We start from the raw sequence: 18,090 nt of genomic DNA on the forward strand, positions 1-18,090 counted from the left end.
GACCCTATTACTAAGACTCCGCTGTCCGTCTGTTCGTACGTCTGTCTGTCACCAGGTTGTATCTCATGAACCGTGATAGGTAGACAGTTGAAATGTTCACAGATGATGTATTTCTGTTGCCGCTATAACAAATACTAAAAAAAGTACGGAACCCTCGGTGAGCCAGTCCGACTCGACCCGGTTTTTAGGGTTCCGTACCTCAAAAGGAAAAACGGAACCCTTATAGGATCACTCGTGCGTCTGTCTGTCTGTCCGACCATTCCCCCCCCCCCCCCCCCCCTTTATCTCTGAAACTACTGGGCCTAAAATTTTGAAAAAAATACACAAAATAGTACTTTACCTATAGATGACAGGAAAACCTATGAGAAATGTGCAGTCAAGCGTGAGTCGAACTTATGTACGGAACCCTTGGAACGCGAGTCCGACTTGCACTTGACCGGTTTTTATACAGGCCGTTAGATTATGGTCTAAGGCAAGTCGTCACCTAAGAACTGGACAGTCTCGTCACAGAATAAATAATAGTACTGCCGTACAGAAAGGAAACTTCCTACAAAACCGAAGTTTGACAGCGGTTCAGGGTCGAATCATGCTGTCCCTTGCGGCTATTTAGGGTTATCAAAATTCAAGCCATTATCTTATCCGTGGTCGTGCACGCAGAGGGACGCCAAGTTATGTCAACCCCAATAATTGCTCGGATCAGTGCTGAGCCGAGCGGAGCCGAGTTTGGCCGAAGTGAGGAGTTTCGCAGCCCTGGTCTCGTCTCCCGTGTCTACAGCTCGGCCGTCTATTCGGAGCTGGAGCTCGAGCTAGACGGCGTATAGCTGTAGTAGTCGCTCTGCTAGGCGGTGTTTATCTGTTCCACGTTGAGGTGCGTGATGAAGCGGAGCCGCATCTGCAGGGCGGGCCGGAGCTTGCGGATCACCGTCTCCACTTCGCTTTTCAGTGTGTCGCCGACGAACATGTATTTTATGTGGTAGCTGGTTTGTTGGTTAAAGAAATTGTTCACATTAAGTACTGATGGAATTAATTCACATTGTGACTGTGCAGGACTGCTGTCGTGTTAATATTTTTTAAGCTATCACACACATTACGGCACTGAATCTACTTGGTAAATACCGTATTGAGTAGACAATAAGCGAACACGCTAATGCAGACAATAGTACATTGTAGGAGAGGACGGAAAACCGCTAAAAGATGGACGAGTGAGTTTGAGGGTCGACACGTTAGTGGAGGCCCTCAAATAATACGAGTCAATCTTTAGCGTTTCCGGCCGAGGCATTACATAGTGCTTTTCACGACTACTGCGAGGAAATAAGAAAACATTTGCATAACTATATATAAGTACTAGCCCGCGAATTCTCTGTTAGCAAATTACTAGCCACCGCCTGTGCTGTCTCTTGAATTTCGGTAGGCGTGAGCGTAAGAATATAATTTTCTTCACTAGAAGAACTGATTTCTATAGCGAGCATACGTGTTTCTTGTATTTTTTAGTCAAACACAATTTACACTATCCAATTCAGTAAGTATTTTTTTTTTATCACTTTTCAGAGGCGTTTTTCTGTTATTTGCTTCAAACCGACTCTAAACTTAGAAGCGTTTTTGCTAAAAAAACCACAAACAGCTACAAAAGTAAAAAACGCCTTAAGCGTGAACTGAATGGATAATTGTTAAAAAAATGAACTGAATGGTTTTGACTTTTCTTTTTTTTTTTAAACAAGAAATTGGTCCTATAAATAGCCTAATATTATTTTTGAAGGAAAAAGTTGCGCCAAAAAAGACCTTTTATTGATTTTTATGTTTTAAATGATACTCATTGCTGTAGCGAACCGTCACCAATGACAGATGATGATAACAATGAAACATTGTAGTAGTGGTGGTCAGGCGCTACAGCTATTGCCTACTTTCTAGCTTGGTTTTAGACCATCTATTGCCACATTTCCGAACAGTGGCGTAAAAAAATCATAACATTGAACCATTTTGAAGTCAGTCAATGGACCGATCCTTATCGCAGTGGCACTTAGGATTAGCAAGATAAATAACATCTAGTGGATTAAAACAAAGAATAAATAAGGGAACGGTAGAAATTGGAGACAATGATATTTTGTCAAAGCTGTATTTTTTTACACTAGCTTTTATTACACACTTTATTTTTTTTTACATTGATCTAGTTCTCGTACTCATCGAGTTAGAGTTCCTATCCTATGGCCACCTTCGGTCACCACCATCATATAGGATCATCGGCGCCAAAACATCAGATTATAAAATCGGACCTCGGGAACAAGTACCAAATTCATGTGTACTTATAACTTAAAAATAAATATGAGCTTGTAAAAAGGATACAGCAGATCGCATATAGGATCAATGTACTGTAGATGTGGTTGCGTCTTGTCGATGTGTGCGAGCAGCTCGTACAGCGCTATGGTGATGTCCATGACGGCGCGCGAGACGTCCGCGTTGAACCGCTGCAGGAACGGCCCCACCAGGTGGCACAGGAACACTAGTTGCGTCTCTGTGTGGATCTCCGGTGACAGCTTCTCTTTCATGAACCTGGAAACGTATCGAATAATAATCAAAGGAAGTATACTTGACGACCGGTCTGGCCTAGTGGGTAGTGACCCTGCCCATGAAGCCGATGGCCCCGGGTCCAAATCCTGGTGAGGGCATTTATTTGTGTTATGAGCACAGATATTTGTTCCTGAGTCATGGTTGTTTTCTATGTATTTATATAATATTATATATACCTATCGTTGTCTGAGTGCCCACAACAAAAGCCTTCTTGAGCTTACCGTGGGGCTTAGTCAAATTGTGTAAAAAATGTCCTATAAATTATTATTTATTATACTACATAGTTGCCACATGCATGCGCTCGTGAGGGACAGAACATACGCAATGCGATGATAGTTTCATTAAGTTTTGGTGGAGAAGAACAATACATCCCCCGTTTTGACGTGGTACTTAGGACTTAGCCACTCGGTCATGTCGCTGTGGGTCATGGCTGCTACTTACTGAGGGACCTGCATGATCTGGCCGGCCCCGGCGTGGTACCAGACGGCGTGGGCCAACGCCAGGGTGAGGCTGTACTTGTTCGCCAGCATGGCGTCGTTGGTCGTGGCCAGGTTGAACAGCTGGAATGGCGAGAGCTGGTACGGCCACTCGGTCACGTCGCTGTGGGTCATGGCTGCTACTTACTGAGGGACCGGCATGATCTGGCCGGCCCCGGCGTGGTACCAGACGGCGTGGGCCAACGCCAAGGTGAGGCTGTACTTGTTCTCCAGCATGGCGTCGTTGGTCGTGGCCAGGTTGAACAGCTGGAACGGCGAGTGCTGGTACGGCCACTCGGTCATGTCGCAGTGGGTCATGGCTTCTACTTACTGAGGAACCTGCATGATCTGGCCGGCCCCGGCGTGGTACCAGACGGCGTGGGCCAACGCCAGCGTGAGGCTGTACTTGTTCTCCAGCATGGCGTCGTTGGTCGTGGCCAGGTTGAAGAGCTGGAACGGCGAGTGCTGGTACGGCCACTCGGTCATGTCGCTGTGGGTCATGGCTTGCAGTATCCTGGCGAAAAAAGGAATTGTTTTTAGGTTTTTTTTTGACAAAATGTAGTTAGAACGATTATTAGAGCCATGCCACGCCTATCATGCGCGGTGCGTGCAACATCTAGTGTCATCGGGAGGGACATCAGTTCTACGCAGGTCACGTACCAGAGTGTCTAAAGTATCACAACATGGATTCATGACAGAAAATGTCATGAATCCATGTTGAGTCCAGTACGAATCGGGCAGAGCAGCCATTATGAGTCTTATCGCGTTGATCCAGAGTTCAATCTTGCTGGCCGGTAATGATTACGAAGCCCTTAGTGACCACTGACCACGTCCAGCAAGCTGTTGCCGACAACACCCAGTGTCATCGGGAGGGACATCAGTTCTAGGCAGGTCACGCACCAGGGTGTCTTAGATATCATAACTTACCTGTCATGAATGACAGTCCAGTACGAATCAGGCAGAGCAGCCATTATGAGTCCTATCGCGTTGATCCAAAGTTGAATCTTGGTCGCCGGTATGACTACGAAGCCCTTAGTGACCACGTCGAGCAAGCTGTTGCCGACGACATCCGGTGCCATAGGTAAGGACATGAGTTCTACGCAGGTCACGTAGAGGGAGTGCGCCGATGGGTTCGGAAACTCGTTGAAACGCCAGTCGGTGTTCGGAAAGTGGGACACGCCTGTCATTGCTGGTGGTTTGTTCAGGAAATTACGAAGTGTTTACTTTAGGGTAGAAAATATCAGTGTTATGAAGCGTTTTGACACATCGTTGATAATGCCTTCTAAAAACTCGTAAAATCTAATAGGTATTGAATCGTTTTTTGGAAGTAAGGCCAATTCATTTAATGACATTTCAAACATTTGCCACTAAACACAAGTAGCATGAATTCGCATAAACACTAATAAATGTAAATAAATAAATAAATATTATAGGACAATTTTACACAAATCGACCTTAGTCCCACAGTAAGCTCAATAAGGGTCGGTTGCACCAAACCGCGTCTGTCACCGTTAAAGCGTTCGCTAAATTTAATTGTATGGAAAGTTTAATAGTAAACCGCCGCGGCGCGCCGGGTGATGTTGATCAGTCTGTCAAGTGGGGATGGTGCAACTGGCACTAAGGCTTGTGTTTCGACTTAAAAAGGATACTGTCAACCATCCTATTAACCAGACTAAGGTAGTAGTTAAGGTCCGGCGTCCAGGGCGTGGTGTCCGCGTCCGTCTTCACCAGGTACGCCTGGAACGCCTCCGTGGTGGCCCAGCCCGCGGGCCGCACGTCCTTCAGTGACCCCAGCACTGCGTTCACAAGCTTCCTCTTTAGGGGCGGCTTGTCGCGTAGCTTCGTCTCGTAATAGTGCAGCGTGTTGTATAGGAAGGTTACTGGTCGATCTGGAATTTGTATATATTATTATTGTACACGTAGAACATTACCAAAACAAATTACTGATCTATAAAATAAGATATATGTCGATCGTTGATTCTTAAGGGGCCCACTGATTAACAGTCCGCCGGACGGTATCGGCCTGTCAGTTAGAACAAAATTTTGACAGTTCCGAACAACTGACAGGCCGATACCGGCCGGCGGACTGTTAATCAGTGGGCCCCTTTAAACTGCTACCCACTGTTGAAAAAAAACCGGCCAAGTGCGAGTCGGACTCGCACACGAAGGGCTCCGTACCATTACGCAAAAAAAAAGCGCTGGTGGCCTATAGTTCGTTTTTTTAGCATTAGACAGAACTTGCAAGAAGGTAAGCGATCTTAACATGTCTTTTAATTAAAAAACGCTTTTTAAAAATCAACAACAATTACTTATGAAAGCAGAAGAATATAAATGATCGTATTAGATTCATAATTGTTACATATTTGCCGCAACTTATTTTTAAAATGTGTTTTTTAATTAAAAGACACATCAAGATTGTTTACCTTATTTCTAGTGCTAAAAAAAACGAACTACAGCGGTAAGAGCGTGAGACTTTCAATCCGGAGGTCGCGGGTTCAAACCCCGGCTCGTACCAATGAGTTTTTCGGAACTTATGTACGAAATATCATTTGATATTTACCAGTCACTTTTCGGTGAAGGAAAACATCGTGAGGAAACCGGACTAATCCCAATAAGGCCTAGTGTACCCTCTGGGTTGGAAGGTCAGATGGCAGTCGCTTTCGTAAAAACTAGTGGCTACGCCAAATCTTGGGATTAGTTGCCAAGCGGACCTCAGGCTCCCATGAGCCGTGGCAAAATTCGGGACAACGCGAGGAAGCAGAAAGAAGAAGAAGAAGAGTTCTGTTTTTAGTATTTGTTGTTATAGCGGCAACAATAATACATCATCTGTGAAAATTTCAACTGCCTAGCTATCACGGTTTATGAAATACAGCCTGGTGACAGTCAGACGGGCAGACAGCGGAGTCTTAGTAATAGGGTCCCGTTTTTACCCTTTGGGTACGGAACTCTAAAAAAGGGAAGTTGAGTTAAAGTCAATAGTTTAGGAAATAGCTAAAAATACGTAACGTTGAATGTGGACAATGTATGACCAATCGACGCGTTTCAGTGAGCCTTTGTGAGAGATCTTTGTCTAAGATGAGGCGCCTGTCAAATTCATTGTTAATGAGGTTGGCAACTGTCAAAGGTTTGCATAGATGGCGCCATCATAGCTTGCCGCTTTTTCAATGAGATTTTATTTGTATGGGTATTAAAAAAACAAATATTTCACACAATTCTATAGATTGTCAGGGCAAGCTATGCTTGCGCCCTCTGCCAAATACTTCAACAGGCCAACCCCATTTTCATTCTTACTATTTGTATAATAACGATTATGACTCACCATGGAACTTGTACAGGTAGCCCAGGTGTTCGAGCAGCTGCTCCAGGTTCTTGCTGACCTGCGGCGTCTCCAGGTGGCGGTGCACCACTATGTCCAGCACGGGGATGAAGCGGAGACACACATTACTGAGGTACACGGGTATGGGCCCGCCGTACGCGCTGCTCGCCTCTTCCGGGGCGAATTTCTCCGGATACTTTCTGTGGAATGCCAGGTGCTTGTCGTACCTGACAACATTAGCTTTTTTATAAAATTTGTCACTAGAATATTATTCACCTCAGGCGGATGGATCCTGAGCCCTAGTGTTTCACTGTCACTCTTTTGACAGTGCTAACGGGACATCCACTCGAGACAATAAAAGTAAATTCTGTAATAATATTGTTTTCTAAACAATAAATAAATACTCCAACCGGTACGAATGGAGGTCCAAGGGGGAGGCCTATGTTCAGCAGTGGACGTCTTATGGCTGAGATGATGATGATGATGATGAAATACTCTTGCTCTGTAACTGGTGCTGAGCACACGCTTCTACCATGACGTGACAATTAATAGCTATATTGTATGTATAAAACGATATAGTAAGTATGGCCCATGGCACACGAATCCACCAGATGCAGTATTCAACTTGATTTGATATAAATGCTATGATATAGCTCAGTGACATTCCGTCATACATTTTAGGAAAGTATTCTAGTTATTTTTAATAGGATGATTTACATGAATGAAAGCAACAGCAAGGTCTTAGTGTGAACGTCACGTTGCATACGTAATTACGTAGGTAAAGTACTCTCATGTGTTTCGTGAGATTATGGCTCTTCTTCACGTTGGGCCAACGCCAACGCCAACGAGGGACGCAGCCATGCGGTAGAATGAGATAGCAATATCACTTGCTCCCTCTAACGCATACATGCGTCCCTCGTTGGCGTTGGCGTTGGCCCAACGTGAAGAGGAGCCATTACCAGTTGTTCTGCTTCCAGTGTTCAGGCGAGTTCTCCTTGACGAAGTCTTGGGCCCGGTTTCTAAGCTCGGATCCCTTGAGCAGCAGGAGTTGGATGATGTACAGGCACACTTGGCTCTCGTTGCCGTCAGGGTTTGGCCTCAGCACCTAGACATGGAAAATATTTTTATAAAGCTATGATAGTAAATAGAATGCGAAGTACGAAGAAGCGATACGAGTATGTTCTTCGCTACACACTAACACATTCTTCCGACCTGCAAGCTGGTCTAAGTATATAGAAGCAGGTGCCTAGAAACAGAGGGCCTACCGCAAACCACGTTCGACGTGTTGCCTCTCTGTCGCACTTGAAAATTCGTACGTAAGTGTGACATGGAGGCAACACGTCGAACGCGGTTCGCGGTGGGCCTTCAGGTCTCCGTGCACATGCACACTAAAGAAAGCAGTTAGTAACCTCAAAACCTTGCTAGGTTTCGTGGAGATGGGGTGGTTCTCTAATCAGCTGCCTTGTTTTTTAAGCAAATTAGGCACAATATTTAGTTATCGATTTGCTGATAATGCCCAATAAAACGAACTTATAAATGATCGACCGCTTGCCCCCACACCTTTTCGCTAGCTCCCGAAATATCGATATTCGCAAGCGAAGTCTAGATATGACTCGCCTGATATTTTTGTAAGTTGACTAGGCGGTCGTTGCGTATGAGTTAGAATCGACTTTTGTTATTGTGCCTATTATAATGATGATGAGATTAACTGAAAAGTCACGATATGCATGGTCTTCGCATCACAGTCCTCTCCTCTAGCACTGTACTTCTACGGAAAATACTCAAGAATTTCTCAGGTGAACATTGTACTAACAGTATAGGGATGATGACACAATACATGTTGAAATTTATAACAAAATCTAGTAAAATAGATAGCAAATGAGCAATTTATCACAATAATGTGGATATTAAAATAATATATGAAAATATTACAAAAATACAAGACCTGGGGCCCGTTTGTCAAAAGCTTGTAACTTGCAATACATCCGCTTGTATTACAAGTTACAAGTTTTTGATAAACAGGGCACTGAATGTTTCAACATTTAAGTTTATTTTTATTAACTTTTAAAAAGAGAATAAGTAAAGATACCATTCGATTCCTTACATTTTATCCAAAAAAAGATTTTATAGCAACTATAGATGGTCAAGCAAATCTTGTCAGTAAAAAAAGGCGCGAAATTTAAATTTTCTATGAGACGATATCCCTTCGCGCCTACATTTTTCAAATTTGCCGCCTTTTTCTACTGACAAGATCTGCTTGACCAAGTTTATATACCTAAACGCAATATTTCACCGACAAAAAAGCAATTTTCTTGTTTTGTCCATACTTAAAGATGGACTCTCAGTGACCTTGACGTCACGGTCACTTATCGTTTTGTTAGGAGCGTTTCACGGGTGAAGTAGATACGACTGCCGGACTTTGACTATCATTTCTGACTTTTGTATTGCTTTAATGCAATGGGTCTCATATATACATTTGATCCTAAAAACATACCTGATCGATTGATACTATAAATCAAAATTTGTCATCTAGCCTATTACACGGTTGAGACGTCCCTACCAACTTTACCAAGTGATGCACTCACCAGGCACAGGACTAGCCTGTCGATGGTGACGATGTTGTACTTCCATATGATGTCGTTGATGGCGTCAACACACTTGTTGATGTGCGGCCCGCCGGCCGGATTGGTCACCTCATATACGAGGTAATCACAGAACTTGCGGAGGTGAGCTGAGAGCGCTCGGGCGCCGATACGTTCCAGGATTCTGTACACACGAAAATAACTGCTTAGGGCCAGTTGCATCAACCAAATTGAACTGATTGAACTATGAAGTTACCCGTACAGCAAAAATGTTCCAGCGCTTTATGATTCGGTTAAGTTGTGTTCTAATGTATGGGGAAGACAAACAAATTATAGCCAGCCTTTTATGAATGTAGTATGATACCTTTGGGTATGGTGCTTTACCCACGCTAGCGTCCCCTTCCCTCCCCCTGCCGCAACCCCCCCTTTTTGCATGAAATATGTCCCGGTTGACGGTTTTTATTAATTTTTGAGAAAAGTATTAGAATTAGGAATAAAGTGTCAAGGTAAGAAATAATCCTTAATAAATTCTAAACAAAAAAGGTTATATGCAACTTTTTGGTAAGACTCACCATATTCATGTATTACCTTGTTGAAGTTCAATATAACATAGTATGTGATAGTACTGAAAGTAATCTTATACGGAGAATAAGCTTGCAAAGTTATTCTCCGTGTAGGATTTCTTTCAGTACTATTACGTACTATGATGTTATATTGAACTTCAACAAGTTTTTCAACGGTTAAATTTTGTCGAAGTTCATCTAGCTATAACATGAATATGGTGCGTCATATCAAAAAAAGAATATAACCTTTTTTGTTAAGAATTTAATAGGGATTATTTCTTTCATTGACACTTTTTTCCTAATTGTATACTTTCCCCAAAAAATGATAAAAAAACTGGGAACCGGGACATATTTCATGCAAAAAGGGGGGGTTGCGGCAGGGGGAGGGAAGGGGACGCTAGCGTGCGTAAAGCACCATACCCAAAGGTATCATTCTACATTCATAAAAGGCTGGCTATAATTAGTTTTTCAAAAACACAATTTGACCGAATCATTAACGGTCGGCTTGGTGCAATTGACCCTAAGTTCGTACTTGTCAAATGTTAAAGTAAAGATTTAATACTATTTTGGACATTATTTAGTTAATTATATTTAATATCGATACGTTTATTTAAAAATGGTTTTAGTACTTAGTACCTAGAGGAGTTATAAAATCTATTCTGTTTTCAGAATCTAATAAACAGAATCGATAAATTACAATTCCTAAATAGAGGTTCACGATTTTTTGGCTAAATATGTCCAGGAAATAATATATGTACGGATTATCATTCGACGCGACAGGTCTGGTATAACTATACAATAACTCACTTGAAAGCAATAGGATTGATCCTGTTCGTATCGAAGATCATCTTCCACAGTAGACAGAGGAACAGCGGCGTGCCCGGCACGGAGAAATGTGATATTATGTCGTTGTCGTTAGCTTCGACGTCCATTTGCGATACTCCTCCTCTACGGACTTTTTTAGCACTTCCTTATTCCCTAAGTTGTATACAATAACTCACTTGAAAGCAATAGGATTGATCCTGTTTGTATCGAAGATCATCTTCCACAGCAGACAGAGGAACAGCGGCGTGCCCGGCACGGAGAAATGTGATATTATGTCGTTGTCGTTAGCCATCGACGTCCATTTGCGATACTCCTCCTCGACGGACTTTTTTAGCACTTGCTTGTTTTCCTTGGGTGCTGGATTCTGTGCAATAGTTATAATTAACACGGATCGCATTTAAATTGTAAATGTTTGGTATATTGCTGTAGTGCATTACGTAGTTGGGTCAAAAACGTTCGGGAAACCCGATGACATTACGAAAGTTAAAGATTTTGGTACAGTTTACTGAAGATTTAATTATACAGCTTTTATGAAGAGGTTGGAACATGCCTATCTTCACAGGAAAGACTCATAACCTTAATTCATACTACTTAATAAAGTTTTTGACCCAGTTGCGTTAGCGCCACATTCAACACACGAACCCATTCGCTGACATAACGCCTTTGAACGTAGCGCAAAGCAGATTATTATTTCAATTATATACAGACAAATCTATCCGCACGTATAGTGTATAAGCGGCGACCGAGGATTCGAATTATTTTTTACAGACCTTATAAATTCTCGCGGGCCCTTACGTTTTATACTTAACTGGTTATGTTGCGCATGTACTCGTAGCGGTACAATCTATCTAAAGCGAGAGGCGAGAGAGCGAGGAGTACCACAATCCTGTTACGAGTGTAAGGGTGGCTGGTGGTGGGTGGCCATCTGTTCAATATATTGGTCCATATGTCATTGCGTCTCACATTAAGCAAACTGTGGTCAAAATACACCCTTATAGCGAATATTTACCTGTGAGAAAAAGTCGACAAGCACCGGCGGGAAGCACTGCAACGTGTGCTGAGACCACATGTGCGGCGTGTTCGTCATTATAGTGCTAAGTAACTCTTTCACTGCCGCTCCATCGTTGGCTGACAACAAGAAAAAATATTTAGATTAATACATATATAAAAAAACATACAACATTTGTTTTTTTAGTTTAAGTCTTATTTTAGGCCAAATAAAAATATATCACAACACAAGTGCGCTTTTAGTTCCATAATCCGATACTAAAAAGAAACAAGTAAGTAACTATAGGCTACTCAAGTAGACAATATCGTTCTTTTTTTTTTTCCTGTTACCCTCTGTTTGGGTGTTGTCCTCGTTGTCCCGTGTCACTAGTGACTTCGGCTCGGACACCACTCGCGACATCTGCAGTTGCACGCCTGAACTGCCCATACTTGTGATTATGACATGTATGGACTTGTTTGACGGTTGTATATGAGTGATGACTGACCTGTGCCGCTCATGTAGATGCCCCTCGCCAGCGTGAGCACCAGCACCCGGTTCAGCTCCTCGTTGTCCTGTGACACGAGTGACTTCGGCTCGGACACCACTCGCGACATCTGTAGTTGCACGCCTGAACTGCCCAGACTCGTGATGAGTCGTAGCGCGGTGCTTTCGAAACTGGAATCGAAAATTTCGAAAATGTACATCGACAAAATTAAAAACACGTTTTAACATTCCTGACAACATACCAAAAACAACGTACTTAATTTGGTCGGGTTATTTGTTACCCACAATAAACCATTCTAAATTTAAGGTGGGGAATAAAAAAAAGTAAGACTGTGACAAGGACAAACAATTATAACGCTTTCTCTTCTACTCCTACTGTAAGTTCCATAAAAGCATCTCGTTCGGTCATCACCCGGCTCTACCATTTCATCTCTATACTATTGCACCTTAATGCTGTTGAGTTATAATTTATAAGGGCCACTTGCACCATCCCACTCACCCGGAGGTAACCGGTTAAACCGTTAAGCCAGTGTCAAATTGTACTGGTAACCATGGTAACTCCAGGTTTAACCGGTTAACCCCGGGTTAGTGAATGGTGCAAGCGGCATAGTGTACTAAGATCTTAAACCATCGAATTATTCATATCTAAGGGTCAGTTGCACCAATCAATCTGACACCGTTTTAGCGTTCGCTAAATTTTAGATAGTTTCATAGTCCTCTGCTGCTTAACGCTGATCAGTCTGTTAATTGTGGTTGGTGTAACTGGCCCTAATTTATTTTTATGGTCGCCGTCTCACCAGAGCTGCAGTTGTGTCTGGTTAGCCTGCGGGTACGCGGCCAGCGAGTGTATGTTGGAGAGCAGCGTCACCCTGTAGTGCGGCTGGATGTGGTGGATGCGGTACGAGAACATGTCCAGCAGGTTGTGTAGGATGCCCCACGCTTGCGACTTAAACACGTTCGGCAGAAGTTGGACTGTCAACAAGATATACTCATTAATTTTGGCCACCCATTTTAGGCAGGTATTCAACATCGGGGCTTGGAACAAAAAAATTAACTAGCTAGCTTCGTCCGCGTTGGGTTCAGTCTCTCAATTGCTCTCTCTTTCTCTAGGACGTAAGTAATTTTTAAAACCTTCATCTAAGTTTATGCTTCCTACGTGCCTAATTTTATAAAACTAAGCTCAGTAGTTTAGCTGCGAAAAGGCAGTTGAAAGAATTACTTTCTCCTTATAAAATATTATTAATATTAATCTAGAATTCTAAAAGTAAAGATAATCAAGTGGCGCACTTTTTTACTTTCTTGGTCTTATTTAGAATGAATTATGAAATTACTACAGCTAATTAATACAGAAGAGAGTAGAATTATAATAAAAAATAGAAGGCGCTCACAAACGGAACAATCCGCAAACGCCATATTGAAATTTATATTTTATAGTGCCTCCATTATAAGGCTACTCTCCAGTAATAATCGATCGACACTCACTAACGAAACCTTTGATTCCAAGCGACTCAATCTCAGTGTAGACCAGCAGGCGGCTGTACGTTTCCACGAGCGCCGGCGCCATCATACTGCTCCCGGGTATACTGGTCTTGTTCTGCGCTAGTTTCGCTACGTGCGTCACTATAGAATGTATCAGAGACATTTTGCAGTGCAAAGTAAGACTGTCAAGTATGCACATCGACAGTGGCACTGTGGGCAATGGTGTCCCAGGATTCCCGTTGGATAAGGCTTTCTGACTGCCGAAGAGGGTTTCTATAATGATGCCCATGGGCCGCGCGTAGTATTCTTGGTTGGTTGAATACGCGTTACAGAGCAAAGCTATGCGGTAGTCTGAGCCCATGAGGTTTGGCGTGTTGTTCGATGTCATGAAGTGCTGAAGGAAGCTGAAAGATTTATAAGAATAATATGTATAAAATTTTCATAATAATGATATTGTTGTCGTTATGTAACCATTTAACTGCGTTAGAACCGAAGACGGGTGGAAGGAAAAATGGGTTTATGGTTAAATTATCGATAGTACGTGTAGCAAAACCGTTGCTAAAGCATTAACGTAATGAACCTATACTACCTAACGATTTATTGATTCAGAATTCTTGTAGTTTATATGATATCAGATATAAAAATTCGTAGTTTTACAGTGGGTTTATAAGTACCTAAGCAGTCATATAAGTAGTAGCAGCTTTACGAGAGTCACGATTTGACATTTCGTCAAAGCAACAACGCCCCTGAAATCAAAAATACGAAATAAAAAAAATACTACTTACTCATATTGCACTTTTAGGTTTTGCGGCATAGGCATTGTTTTATGTTCCGACTCCGCTTTTTTCAACAAGTGCATCCAAATGCACACCACAGCCATTTGATGCGTGCAGTGGGCCCTCGTACAGTCGGGGACCGGTAGTGGCTCCTTCTCCGGATACAATAGTTCATGAAGCTTTATTATGGGTAAAAAGTTTGAGAGCGGATTCCTTTGTATACTCCCGGAGATAAACTGAAGGAGCACCCACATTAAATGATCTCTGCCCTTCCTCATATCGTGTCCAATCAATTTGTTGTGAAGACCCATCACTATATTAGGGAATGAGGCAAATTGAAAGAGTATTAAATAAATAACTTGTGATGATAGGTGTAACCAGCACCAGTGTGTTGACGACATTTCGTCGTCTTCGTTTTCCTGTTCACTCTTCTCCATGGCTAGTATCATAAGTTCTACTAGTTGGTCTTCCAGAGCGATGCAACGCTGCTTATGCTGCTTTTGCAATCCCAGCATGGAGCACACCATGTCTCTGGAATACGGCTGCTGCAAAACGTGTCTCAGCAGGCCTATTTGTGGCTTCAATAGTTTGTCGTCATACGGCAAACTTCCCTTGAGAGAGAATTTTAATGTGGTTGGATCTAGGCGCCATGGGTTGACTAAGTGGTCTGCGTAGCCCGAGTACTCAACTACAGGCAACATATGAGAGTGCCCAATAATTGACACCATTTGTGCACACGGCTTGAAGCTTTGGACAAAGCTTGTCAGCAGCTTTGCAAGTTGCTAAAAGAAAAACAAAATATATACATTGAGTACCATTCTGAAGTATTTAAATTCAGTACTTATAGGTATGTAAAGAAAATGTTTTCGATAGAAACTAACATTGTTCTTCTTTATTCAGTATTGCATGTTACTCATCAAGACAATTTTAATAAACCCAAACACAATAAGGTTACTTTGTTTTGTTACCCCATCGTCAAAGTATCAGACTAGCTTGATGGTACTAAATTATCACTGTCAACAAAGTTGCATAGGTATGCCTAGTTTCAGCTCAATCGAACATTAAATACTTTGACGGAGTTGGTTTAAACAAACAAGCATCCTATCAAACAATGTGAATTAAATAAAAGCTTATAAAATGCTCATCATCAACAAGGGGCCTATTGCATAATAAAATACAAGCTAATACTATTAATGATTTTGTATGTAAAATCACTATATAATAGCTTGTATTTTATTATAATTATTATACAATCCGGCCAATATAGCTTTCAGAAACCTGAACCATGGGGTAGAGGAATTCCCCAACGATACTTATTTCATAGTGTTAATACATACCCAATGTGGCCAGTGATTATTGTCAGGGTAATCTTTCTGTATCTCCGTGACAATAAAGTAAGCGGGCAGCAAGGACGCGTTGCGGTCAAATATGTATTCTATGACATTATACAGGGCCTTCATCTGAGGCATTGTTGAAGAATTTAACCGTACAGGTAATGTGTGTGCCTTTTCTCTACATCCCTAGAACATCAACAGAATATATTTAATTCTATGATAGGACTACAATTGTGGAAACTCCAAGAACATATGGAGCCACATGTAGATTGTAGATTAATAAATAAATAATCTGCCAATAAACTACATTGTGAACTGGAATAAATGTCATATACTAAGTAAGTGACCAAGGCCCCCAGTGCCCCAGGCTGGAATCGAACCAGCATCCTCTGCTATCGCGGCAGGTGCCTGTGCCATTCGGCCACCAGGCCACAGCAGCATAGGTCCAATTTTTTCAGGTATATGCACTTCTTACTGAAGGTTTATGGCGCCCCCTGGCCATCTATAAGGTAGAACAGTATGGTTCGACCTTCTAACTGGATCATATGGATGGATTTAGTTTGTTCTAATACTTCTAATAGTATGTAAACCACATTGTGGTTTGGCAGAAGTACATTCCTTCAGATATATTGGAGCATCCAAGGAGCTCAAAGTTATCTGAACATTTTGAGAACAGAGACTTTGTTCAGATATTTATTACACTAATATATCAGATGGCGACTGTATTATGTAAGATGTTTGCAAACGCGTTTCCTGAATAAACATGAATAACTTGATTAATGTAGATCTAACATTTAGATCACATGAAATCTTGAATATTTTATTCTATTCATATAAAAAATAACAAATGTGCATTCCTATTCATTAAAATACCTTCATGATCTCTCTGACGCCTTTGTAGTCCACACCACCTATAATTCTTCTGATTAAATTGAAACATTCGATCCAGTAATCTGCATTTTGATAAGAGAGTTTTTCACTGGTCAGTATGCAGTCACAGAGCATCCTGCAACATTTAATGTATAATTAAGATAAATTAACAAATAACTATTTGTTTAACAAGGGCCCAAAGTTGTTGTTTAACCGCTTGAGCTAATATATTGATATCCGAGCAAGTGATAGAATCCAAAATTTAACCACAAGTATAGCAAGTGGTTCGAAAAGTGAAATCTTGAGCGTTGCAAGGATTTCAAGACACGAGGGTGTATATGTGGTGCTTTGTGGTGTAATTGTAGTTTTTAGGTGACACAAGAAATATAATTTATCTAGTGAAAAATATTACAGTTCCTTGAAATATGTTTATTCATACTACCAGTATTTCGCATAAAACTAGTTATACATATTGTCCCTATAAGTGCAATGTATATAATTGTCCCATATAAAAGTGATCATGCTAATTGTTCTGTATTATAAATCTAATGACAATGTGCAAGTTGATCAAATAGGGGCAGATGCCTGATGTCAATTTAATTTTTTATTTTATAAGTAAACACATGTGGATGCCATGCCATCACAAGTTACTTACTAAATTACCGATTAAAAAAAATTGGTATTTGAAGCACTGTATAACTTACTTGTGATATACCATGGGAAACCATAAATTCAGTTAGCGGTAACAAATTCAAGTAACTTAGTAGTCTGTCAGTTTTGCTAAGATCAAGTATGCCATAGTAAATGTATAGCAACTTGATCTTAGAAATTGGACAGGATTTACCAACAGTATTCTTCATTTCAATTTTCTTTAGAGGCATTTAATTTCTTATTAAATAAATAGCCTATTTTATATAAGTTGTTCTTACCGGGCCTGTATGATATTTGTGTTAACTAAATTTTCCATGAGTGTCAGAAGTTGCTTCATTTTGTGTCTGTTGGTGAGAACCGCCGTCAGCGTGAGGTACTGCCTGATGGCGGACTCCTGCACGTCTGCACTGATTGTAGTCATGACTGCACATAGTTTCTTTTGGTAGGTTGCCAACCTCTCATTCTCCTGGTCGGGCTTATAGACCAAGAAACAGCTGAAGGCTTCTTCAACTGCCTCCACCCTCTACAAATAATCAAATTTATTTGATATGCCGGTCGCAAAACTAAAATCTCTAAATTACATTTTAAGCTATCTAGAAATAAGGGAAGAAATTTAATATACTATTTCATAGTTAAACTACGAAGCCTCCATTATGTATGTTATTGTTGTTGCTAATAAAAATTTGTTGCTCTTTACTGGTTTCATATGTATATAAATAATATTATATTAGTTATTATATACAACAACCCAAATAATTCTTACCAATATTTCGTTGACTATGTTAGCAACCTGCGATTCCGCCATCGTAAAATACAAGCTAGTGGCGGCTTTCATTAAGACATAATACGTTATTTACAGTTGCACGGTCGAAATTTAGTTCCACTTTATTGCAAACCAAAAGATGTGATGTGATGTACTGAAAATGTACTTGACTGATTGACAAACAGAAGTATTCCTATTTTTTTTTGTCACTGCTTCAAGGTAAATTGCCATAGACTATAGACAATATGTTAGTAAAGCTATAGTTTGTAAAAAGACTGCCGGGTGGATTTCAAAATCCTGCGAAAACTTATGGTTCGGTCTTTATAAAAAAAACTAGTAAGTTGTGCGAGTTGCAACTTTTTTATATGTTTTTAAGAACTATTATCTTCATGTTCCTT

The 18,090-nt window shown here is 41.2% G+C and overlaps 1 protein-coding gene across 1 annotated transcript; it reads right to left on the reverse strand.

Annotated features, from left to right (window-relative positions):
* Window positions 1-773: 773 nt before the first annotated feature.
* On the reverse strand, window positions 774-17,835 carry LOC134803984 (mediator of RNA polymerase II transcription subunit 23). Its single transcript, XM_063776841.1, has 18 exons — window positions 17,693-17,835; window positions 17,208-17,452; window positions 16,282-16,414; window positions 15,412-15,594; window positions 14,084-14,856; window positions 13,302-13,702; window positions 12,617-12,791; window positions 11,821-11,990; window positions 11,337-11,455; window positions 10,504-10,691; window positions 8,943-9,123; window positions 7,317-7,462; window positions 6,361-6,584; window positions 4,691-4,930; window positions 3,969-4,230; window positions 3,373-3,555; window positions 2,341-2,547; window positions 774-977 (listed from the first exon to the last, which is right to left on the reverse strand). The coding sequence occupies exons 1-18, from the start codon at window positions 17,762-17,764 to the stop codon at window positions 839-841; spliced, it is 4,041 nt and encodes a 1,346-aa protein (XP_063632911.1). The 5' UTR covers window positions 17,765-17,835; the 3' UTR covers window positions 774-838.
* Window positions 17,836-18,090: the final 255 nt, after the last annotated feature.

This window comes from Cydia splendana, chromosome Z, assembly GCF_910591565.1.
Source record: "Cydia splendana chromosome Z, ilCydSple1.2, whole genome shotgun sequence".
Classification (NCBI taxonomy): domain Eukaryota; kingdom Metazoa; phylum Arthropoda; class Insecta; order Lepidoptera; family Tortricidae; genus Cydia; species Cydia splendana.